Consider the following 10,000-nt stretch of genomic DNA (forward strand, 5'->3'; position numbering starts at 1 on the left):
GTTCTTCCAGCGCACAGAGACGAGAACCAACTTCCCCAACGTCTTCCGCATCTCCAACCTCGTCATGTACATCGTCATCATCATACACTGGAACGCCTGCCTCTACTACTCCTTCTCCAAGGCCATCGGCTTCGGCGCCGACAGGTTTGTGTACCCGGACACGTCGGACCCCGAGTTCGGCCGGCTGGTCAGGAAGTACGCGTACAGCATGTACTGGTCCACTCTCACGCTCACCACCATCGGCGAGACTCCGCCCCCAGAAAAGAACTCCGAGTACTTCTTCGTGGTGGCGGACTTCCTGATCGGTGTGCTGATCTTCGCCACCATCGTGGGTAACGTGGGCTCCATGATCACCAACATGAACGCGGCCCGGGCCGACTTCCAGGCCCGGATCGACGCCATCAAACAGTATATGAGCTTCCGGAACGTCACCAAGGACCTGGAGAAACGTGTCATCAAGTGGTTCGACTACCTGTGGACCAACAAGAAGGCGGTGGATGAGCGGGAGGTCCTGAAGTTCCTGCCGGACAAGCTGCGCGTGGAGGTGGCCATCAACGTGCACCTGGACACCCTGAAGAAGGTGCGCATCTTTGCGGACTGCGAGGCCGGGCTGCTGGTGGAGCTGGTCCTGAAGCTCCAGCCGCAGGTCTACAGCCCTGGAGACTACATCTGCAGGAAGGGCGACATCGGGCGCGAGATGTACATCATCAAAGAGGGCAAGCTAGCCGTGGTGGCCGACGACGGCGTCACGCAGTTCGTCGTCCTGAGTGACGGCAGCTACTTTGGCGAGATCAGCATCCTCAACATCAAGGGCAGCAGAGCGGGAAACCGCCGGACGGCCAACATACGCAGTATCGGATACTCGGACCTGTTCTGCCTGTCCAAGGACGACCTGATGGAGGCGCTGAAGGAGTATCCAGAGGCCAAAGCCCTGCTGGAGGAGAAAGGGCGGCAGATCCTCATGAAGGTACAGCTGTATCCTTACAGAGTGACCCCGCCTTCACAGTAGCCCCGCCTTCACAGTAACCCCACCTTCACAGTAGCCCCGCCTTCACAGTAACCTCGCCTTCACAGTAGCCACGCCTTCAAAGAAACCCTGCCTTCACAGTAACCCCGCCTTCACAGTAACCCCCGCTTCACAGTAACCCCCCCTTCACAGTAACCCCCCCTTCACAGTAACCCCGCCTTCTCAGCCCTTACAGAGTGACCCCGCCTTCACAGTAACCCCGCCTTCTCAGCCCTTACAGAGTGACCCCGCCTTCACAGTAACCCCGCCTTCACAGAAACCCCGCCTCCACAGTAACTCTGCCTCCACAGTAACCCCACCTTCACACTAACCCCTCCTTCACAGTCCTTACAGACTAACCCTGCCTTCAAAGTAACCCCGCCTTCACAGAAACCCCCCCTTCACAGTAACCCCGCCTTCACAGAAACCCCACCTTCACAGTAACCCCGCCATTATAATTCCATGATTACTGGTTTCCATGGGCTCTAAACCCATACTAGGACTAATAATATTAAAATAATAAATCTGTAATGCAGCCCAAATTATTTATAGAACACTACATGACATATATAACAATGTTTATCTATTGTTATATATGTCATATATCTATCTAAATCTATTGAATCTGTTTTGAATATATAATGGACAGAAAGGGTTAAACAAGGGTTTCGTTATCTTCCAGGTTTAATCGAGCTACCCGAGTAAATCTTTCTGATTAATGTTCATTTGGTTCTTTTGTTTTTCATTCTGCAGGACAACCTGCTGGACCTGGAGGTGGCGAAGCAGGGTCCAGACCCCAGAGACATGGAGGAGAAGGTCCTGAAGATCGGCAGCGTGCTGGAGGAACTCCAGACGCGCTTCGCCCGTCTCCTGGCCCAACACGAGGCCCAGCAGAGCCGGCTGAAGAGACGTGTCACCAAGCTGGAGAGCAAGATCACCTCCTCCAGCCCAGCGGTCACCTCCGAGACACTCGACCCGGAGAGGAGAGAGGAAGAGGAGGGGAAGAAGAAGGAGATGAAGTAGAGGCTCTGAGGATGAGGATGAGTTGTGTTTGTACACGCTCAGAGCAGGGATGAAAGGGAAAGACCTCAGTGTGGAAAAGGAACGAGACTAGAACACGAACCAGGACTGGATCACGGGACTAGGGCAGGAAAACGGGACCAGAACTGGATCACGGGACCAGGACTAGATCATGGGACCAGGACTGGATCAGGACTAGATCATGGGACCAGGGCAGGAACACGGGGGTGTAATGTTGCTCCTCCTCTGTCTCTCACTGCGTGTGTGGACACCACGGTCACAATGAGTTCAATCTCTTGAGTTGTTTACAATTTGTGTTTGTATTTTGCAGTGGAAGAGAAGCTAGAGTTGGAAGATAAGCTAGTGTTGGAAGATAAGCTAGAGTTGGAAGATAAGCTAGTGTTGGAAGAGAAGCTAGTGTTGGCTTAATGATGCACAGCAATGAGAAGCTTTTATCAGCCACACGTGCTGTAGGACAACATAGCTATTTATGCTTTTACAGCTTTACTTTAAACTGATATGGAACTCGGTTTCTCTATGAACTTCTGGACTAAAATTGACTTCGAATGGATCTGTTTGATTTTGCTACCAAATATTATTAAGAAAACGTGTGAAGATCAAACAACAATGTAAGGCGTTTAACTAGTCAAATAAAATTAATATCGTATTTAAATGACTGATACGGCATGTTGTGTTGCTGAATTTGATAAATAAACTAAAACATCTACTTTGCTAGTGTCCAGTGCAGCTACACTCCAAACCAAATATAAAAATCCAATAAAATTACTCCGCATAAAAAAAACTTTAGTCGCCTAAAATGTTTAGAAAATGTTTTAATAAAAAGAAAATTTAAAGGCGCTCTATAACTGAACCTCCATATGACACGTTGCGCTTTTGAACAAAGACGGGATTTGTAGTTTTCACAGATGTCTTTTCCTATCTACAATAATATAAACAGAACGGTACAGTCCTACAACTCCCAGCATTCCTCGCGGTCCCTCCAACTTGCGCCTGTCATCTGAACTCGGGAGCCCGGCGGCGTCTCACGAGCCCCTGAGTTACGGTAGGATTCTGCTGGATTAAAACATCTTTAAACATCTTTAAACCTCCCGCAGTCACAAACATAACACGTTTATCTCAGAAAGTGCCCCAGATGTGACGTGGTGATGGCCGTGCTGCCCCTGACATTATACATCTCACGGGTTTAATCAGTTAGCACGTTAGCTTTGGGGCTAATGAGCAGGACAGACGCGCGTCCGCGGTCTACCGGGATTAACACCGGTATACTGAGATCTACCGGGATTAACACCGGTATACGGAGATGTAGGGGGATTAACACCGGTATACGGAGATGTACCGGGATTAACACCGGTATACGGAGATGTACCGGGATTAACACCGGTATACGGAGATGTACCGGGATTAACACCGGTATACGCCGGAGATGTACCGGGATTAACACCGGTATACGCCGGAGATGTACCGGGATTAACACCGGTATACGCCGGAGATGTACCGGGATTAACACCGGTATACGCCGGAGATGTAGGGGGATTAACACCGGTATACGCCGGAGATGTAGGGGGATTAACACCGGTATACGCCGGAGATGTACCGGGATTAACACCGGTATACGCCGGAGATGTAGGGGGATTAACACCGGTATACGCCGGAGATGTAGGGGGATTAACACCGGTATACGCCGGAGATGTACGGGGATTAACACCGGTATACGGAAATGTACCGGGATTAACACCGGTATACGCCGGAGATGTACCGGGATTAACACCGGTATACGCCGGAGATGTAGGGGGATTAACACCGGTATACGCCGGAGATGTAGGGGGATTAACACCGGTATACGCCGGAGATGTAGGGGGATTAACACCGGTATACGCCGGAGATGTACCGGGATTAACGCCGGAGATGTACCGGGATTAACACCGGTATACGCCGGAGATGTACCGGGATTAACACCGGTATACGCCGGAGATGTACCGGGATTAACACCGGTATACGCCGGAGATGTAGGGGGATTAACACCGGTATACGCCGGAGATGTAGGGGGATTAACACCGGTATACGCCGGAGATGTACGGGGATTAACACCGGTATACGGAAATGTACCGGGATTAACACCGGTATACGCCGGAGATGTACCGGGATTAACACCGGTATACGCCGGAGATGTAGGGGGATTAACACCGGTATACGCCGGAGATGTAGGGGGATTAACACCGGTATACGCCGGAGATGTAGGGGGATTAACACCGGTATACGCCGGAGATGTACCGGGATTAACGCCGGAGATGTACCGGGATTAACACCGGTATACGCCGGAGATGTACCGGGATTAACACCGGTATACGCCGGAGATGTACCGGGATTAACACCGGTATACGGCGCCGCCAGCCTCCTCCGACCCGTTAGTCACCGGAATGAGACGTTTAGTCTGTACCCGGTCAACCAGCGGCCAGGACACGCGGGTCTTTATAGTCGTGTGTGCAGTAGTGTTTAGTAGTGTTGATGTCCTGGATCATAGACACTAATTTAACACTGTTACTGTTTCACTATTTCAGCACAGTGTGAACAGAGACGCCCGGAGCTCAGACACAGCGGGGCAGGACGCTGCCGTAAAGCGTCGCACTTGTCGTGGACGTCGCTTCCCATTTTCTCCACATTGCGTTGCTAGGCGATCTCCATGGAGCCCGCTTGGCGGCAGCAGGGCAGAGGTCGCGGTCGGGGGCAGAACCGGGGCCAGACGGCCAGTGAGGTGGCAGCATGTCGACCCCGGACAGCCGACAGCAGGGTGAGGGAGGGCAGCTCTGCCGTAACCATGGTACCCAAAGCACAGCCTCCACCCAGCCAAGGTAGGAGACCTCCTATTGGACAGCATCACCAGCCTTACCTGTTCACTAGTGTCTTACTGTTCACTAGGGCCTTACTGTTCACTAGCGTCTTACTGTTCACTAGCGTCTTACTTGTTCACTAGGGCCTTACTGTTCACTAGCGTCTTACTTGTTCACTAGGGCCTTACTGTTCTCTAGCGCCTTACTGTTCACTAGGGCCTTACCTGTTCACTAGGGCCTTACCTGTTCACTAGGGCCTTACCCGTTCCACTAGGGCCTTACCCGTTCCACTAGGGCCTTACCCGTTCCACTAGGGCCTTACCCGTTCCACTAGGGCTTTACTGTTAGAGTGTAAGTCTGAGACTGTCTCTCACACTGCCAGTATCAGCCTGTACCTGCTGTATCAGAGTGTAGAGTGGTATTTTAAACCTCCTAAAAAAATCTTGGGGGATTGCAGGGAAAACTGGGCTAAGCCTGCGAAACTGAGACACAGACCTCTGAGAAACAGACACACACAGTCTGTCACACGGTACCTCTGAGACACCACACACACACACACACACACACACACACACACACACACACACACACAGTCTGTCACACGGTACCTCTGAGACACCTCATCCACAACACACACACACACACACACACACACAGTGAGCAGACCCCAGTGGCCACAGAGCTCAGTTCTCTGAGGATTAAAACCCTCAGATTATTCCTGCTGGAAATTCTGCTGTGCTGTGAGGGTGACTGTGCTGTGGTGAACATGCTATTGTGCTGTGAGGGTGACTGTGCTGTGGTGAACATGCTATTGTGCTGTGAGGGTGACTGTGCTGTGGTGAACATGCTACTGTGCTGTGAGGGTGACTGTGCTGTGTTGGTGACTGTGCTGTGAGGGTGACTGTGCTGTGGTGAACATGCTACTGTACTGTTTTGGGTGACTGTGCTGTGGTGAACATGCTACTGTGCTGTGTTGGTGACTGTGCTGTGGTGAACATGCTACTGTACTGTTTTGGGTGACTGTGCTGTGGTGAACATGCTACTGTGCTGTGAGGGTGACTGTGCTGTGTTGGTGACTGTGCTGTGAGGGTGACTGTGCTGTGAGGGTGACTGTGCTGTGTTGGTGACTGTGCTGTGAGGGTGACTGTGCTGTGTGGGTTTCTGCTTTGCAGCCAAGTCCCCTCAGTCCAGATTTGATGAGATCAGGAGGTCCAATCAAGCTGCAGCTCAGCGCCTGGCTGAGAAACAGTACAGCTCTTCCTCTGAGGAAGATGATGATGATGATGATGATGACGACGATGATGCCGGGCTTGGGAAGCAAGGCCAGATCCTGGAGTCGACTTTCATCACTTACACCAACCAGACGGGTCAGAACAGAAGCTCCTCTTATGTCTTATGTTTTGTGGGTAGCCTTGGGTGTAGGTGTTCCTGTGCTGTTTATTGGGATGTGGTTTATTCTGCTGGGTTTTTTGGGTGTGGTTTATACTGTGGTGTTTATTGGGGTGTAGTTTATTCTGCTGGGTTTTTTGGGTGTGGTTTATTCTGTGGTGTTTATTGGGGTGTGGTTTATTCTGTGGTGTTTATTGGGGTGTGGTTTAGCTGTAGTTTGTTCTGAGGTTGATATTGTGGAACACGTGTGAACATGCTACTGATTTCTCCATGTGAGTGACTGGTAGTACTGATGCTTCAATAGAGAGGATGGGTGTGGTGTTCATCAACAGGTTTCCAACCACCTGAACTTGGAAAAGTTACATAAAATAAATACACTTCCAGTGCCTGATGTTCGCTAAAGTAAATCACTGGTGTTTTGAGTACAAAAAACTGACTGGAATGCTTAACTGTACAGAATATCATTATAACAGTATTTGACCTGGAGTGTTAGACTTTAAATCACTAACTAGCAGAGAACTGTATCTGTCAGAACGGGTGTTTCTCTTTAATATGGGCTCCCCTGAATGTTGGTGGTCTAATGTGTATGTTGTCAGGAGGAGACATGACTGATTTGGAGCGTACACGACAGTACCTGAACGAGGCATTTCAGTCAGGAGCGGTCACCTGCCTCATCTGTATCGCCTCTGTCAAGAGGACACAAGCGGTTAGAATATACACACACACACACACACACACACACACACACACACACACACACACACACACACACACACGCTTGGTACCTGCATCATCTGTAACATAACATTTGTCTGCATTGTATTTCTCTCCGGGGTGTCCTCGGGGTTTTAACACACTTATACATAAACCGACGTACCAGGCGTCACACACTTAAATACGTAAACCAACGTACCAGGCGTCACACACTTATACATAAACCGACGTACCAGGCGTCACACACTTAAATACGTAAACCAATGTACCAGGCGTTACACACTTATACATAAACCCGACGTACCACGCGTCACGCACTTATACATACACCGACGTACCACGCGTCACACACTTGTACATAAACCGACGTACCACGCGTCACACACTTGTACATAAACCGACGTACCACGCGTCACACACTTATACATAAACCGACGTACCACGCGTCACACACTTATACATAAACCGACGTACCACGCGTCACGCACTTATACATAAACCCGACGTACCACGCGTCACGCACTTATACATAAACCCGGCGTACCATGCGTCACGCACTTATACATAAACCCGACGTACCACGCTTCACGCACTTATACATAAACCCGACGTACCACGCGTCACGCACTTATACATAAACCCGACGTACCACGCGTCACGCACTTATACATAAACCCGGCGTACCAGGCGTCACGCACTTGTACATAAACCCGGCGTACCAGGCGTCACGCACTTGTACATAAACCGACGTACCAGGCGTCACGCACTTGTACATAAACCGACGTACCAGGCGTCACGCACTTGTACATAAACCGACGTACCAGGCGTCACGCACTTGTACATAAACCGACGTACCAGGCGTCACGCACTTATACATAAACCGACGTACCAGGCGTCACGCACTTATACATAAACCCAGCGTACCACGCGTCACGCACTTTTAAAAAAGGTATTGAAACTACAGAATTTTTGCATATGCCCTTCTCTCTCTCTCTCTCTCTCTCTCTCTCTCTCTCTCTCTCTCTCTCTCTCTCTCTCTCTCTCTCTCTCTCTCTCTCTCTCTCTCTCTCTCTGTGGACAGGTTTGGAGTTGTGTTGGGTGCTACTGTATCTTCCACATCCCATGTATTCAGAAATGGGCTAAAGACTCCATCTTTCTGGTCTCCTCAGCAACAGATGAGGATTTTGGGAAAAAAGACCACCCCTGGCCATGGTGAGGGACTGGCATCACTGCACAGACCCGCCCAGTTAATGAATATTCATGTGTAGTACATATTTCAGAAATAAAGTCCTTCCTCTCTCCCTGTAGTCCTAAATGTAGGTATGAGTATTCTCCTCAGCACACACCGAGTCGTTACTACTGTTACTGTGGGAAGGAGGCAGACCCCTCCCCCGATCCTTGGCTCCTCCCACATTCCTGTGGCCAGGTGTGTGACCGAGAGTTCAAGCCACCCTGTGGACACCGCTGCCTGCTGCTCTGTCATCCAGGTACACACACACACTCTCACACACACACTTGCTCTCTCTCTCTCTCCCTCCCCCCTCTCTCTAGCTCTCCCCTCTTTGTCTCATGTGCTCCCTTGCTCTTTATCTCTGTCATGCACATGCACTCTCCCTTTCTCTTTCTTTCCCTCTCTCTCTTCTCTCCCTCCTTCTCTTTCTTTCCCTCTCTCTCTCTCTCTCTCTCTCTCTCTCCCTCCTTCTCTCTCTCAGATGATTTTAGTGTACTACCCCAGCCAGTGTCCAGTGACTGTACATTTAGGGATGAAACTCTTGATACTGAGTGAGTGGATCTGATTGGATCATATCTGAGACCAAACGTGTGTGTGTGTGTGTGTGTGTTAGGTCCATGTCCTCCATGTCCGAAGATGGTGAGTGTGTCGTGTGTGTGTGGGAAGGCGGCCCCTGTACCTCGCCGCTGCAGTAATAAAGCCTGGACTTGTGGAAAGATCTGTAGCCGCACTCTCCCCTGCAGGATACACACCTGCGCACACACCTGTCACGCAGGTAACACACTCACACATCTGTCACGCGTGTGACTGCAGAGCATGCATCTGTCACGTGTGTGACGAGTGTTTGCCCTTCACACACACGTTTGCAGGTTGCATACCTGTATAGAGTCACACAGGTAACACATTCTTATCTCTGTAGAATACACACCTGTTGTTTTAACATCTCCTTCCCACTGTGTGTGTGTGTGTGTGTGTGTGTGTGTGTGTGTGTGTGTGTGTACACAGGCGTGTGTGAGCCATGTCCTAGAGTGAGTCGACAGAAGTGTGTGTGTGGCAGGAACCAAGCTGAGCGTCCGTGTGCCAGTCCGGTGTGGAACTGTGACCAGGTGACCCTCAGGTTTCTGTCACTTAATGATCCTTGAGAGGTGTGTGTGTTTGTGTGTGTGTGTGTAACCTTATCTGTCCATGCAGGTGTGTGGCCGGCCGTTGCCATGTGGGAATCACACGTGTGAGCGTGTGTGTCATACAGGCGTGTGTGGGGAGTGTCCCCGCGCAGAAAACCGGACCTGCCCCTGTGGCAAAAGCAGTGAGTTACACTTGGTGTGTGTGTGGGTGTGGTGGACATCAGGGTGTTTCCACTGCAGAGAGAGCAGTGAATACACAAAGTACAAATCCCTGACGTTTGATCTGTTGTGTGTGTGTGCGTGTGTGTGTGTTAGAGTGTGCATTGCCCTGCACCGCTGATGTTCCTACCTGTGGGGACACCTGTGATAAGAAGCTGGACTGTGGTTTACACACCTGCTCCATGAGGTGCCATAGAGGACCCTGTGAAACCTGCAGACAGGTACACACACACACACACACACACACTCACTCACTGTTCTGCAGACCTGAGCTTCTCACTCTGTCCCTCACTAGCAGTGTTTTGGTCTGATAAATCTCATGCTTCATGTGTTCTGGGCTGAAACAGAATACAAAAGCCCATAATGTGTGTGTGTGTGTGTGTGTGTGTGTGTGTGTGTGTGTGTGTGTGTGTGTGTAGGAGGTAGAGAAGCACTGTCGTTGTGGCCG

At 50.5% G+C, this 10,000-nt stretch overlaps 2 protein-coding genes across 3 annotated transcripts in view; both read left to right on the plus strand.

The window, feature by feature from the left end:
• The window catches only part of LOC143497351 (cyclic nucleotide-gated channel rod photoreceptor subunit alpha-like), a 4,676-nt gene extending 2,328 nt beyond the window's left edge, over window positions 1-2,348 (plus strand). Inside the window, exons 7-8 of the mRNA XM_076993255.1 lie at window positions 1-967; window positions 1,760-2,348. The exon at window positions 1-967 is cut by the window's left edge and continues 184 nt beyond it. Coding sequence (XP_076849370.1) covers window positions 1-967; window positions 1,760-2,029 — 1,237 coding nt within the window. The 3' untranslated portion in view covers window positions 2,030-2,348. The remainder of the gene's footprint in view (window positions 968-1,759) is intronic.
• A 690-nt stretch (window positions 2,349-3,038) lies between these two features.
• The window catches only part of LOC143497357 (NF-X1-type zinc finger protein NFXL1-like), a 26,518-nt gene continuing 19,556 nt past the window's right edge, over window positions 3,039-10,000 (plus strand). The window contains exons 1-11 of one of the 2 annotated variants that reach the window (XM_076993266.1): window positions 3,039-3,089; window positions 4,719-4,896; window positions 6,048-6,242; window positions 6,861-6,970; window positions 8,060-8,190; window positions 8,287-8,465; window positions 8,823-8,984; window positions 9,215-9,315; window positions 9,401-9,515; window positions 9,649-9,773; window positions 9,972-10,000. The exon at window positions 9,972-10,000 is cut by the window's right edge and continues 94 nt beyond it. In XM_076993266.1, the coding sequence (XP_076849381.1) occupies window positions 4,728-4,896; window positions 6,048-6,242; window positions 6,861-6,970; window positions 8,060-8,190; window positions 8,287-8,465; window positions 8,823-8,984; window positions 9,215-9,315; window positions 9,401-9,515; window positions 9,649-9,773; window positions 9,972-10,000 (1,316 nt within the window). In that variant the 5' untranslated portion in view covers window positions 3,039-3,089; window positions 4,719-4,727. Of the gene's footprint in view, window positions 3,090-4,614; window positions 4,897-6,047; window positions 6,243-6,860; window positions 6,971-8,059; window positions 8,191-8,286; window positions 8,466-8,822; window positions 8,985-9,214; window positions 9,316-9,400; window positions 9,516-9,648; window positions 9,774-9,971 lie in introns of those variants that run through there. The other variant, XM_076993265.1, reaches the window with a different exon arrangement.

The sequence above is a fragment of the Brachyhypopomus gauderio genome, unplaced genomic scaffold, assembly GCF_052324685.1.
Source record: "Brachyhypopomus gauderio isolate BG-103 unplaced genomic scaffold, BGAUD_0.2 sc107, whole genome shotgun sequence".
NCBI lineage: Eukaryota > Metazoa > Chordata > Actinopteri > Gymnotiformes > Hypopomidae > Brachyhypopomus > Brachyhypopomus gauderio.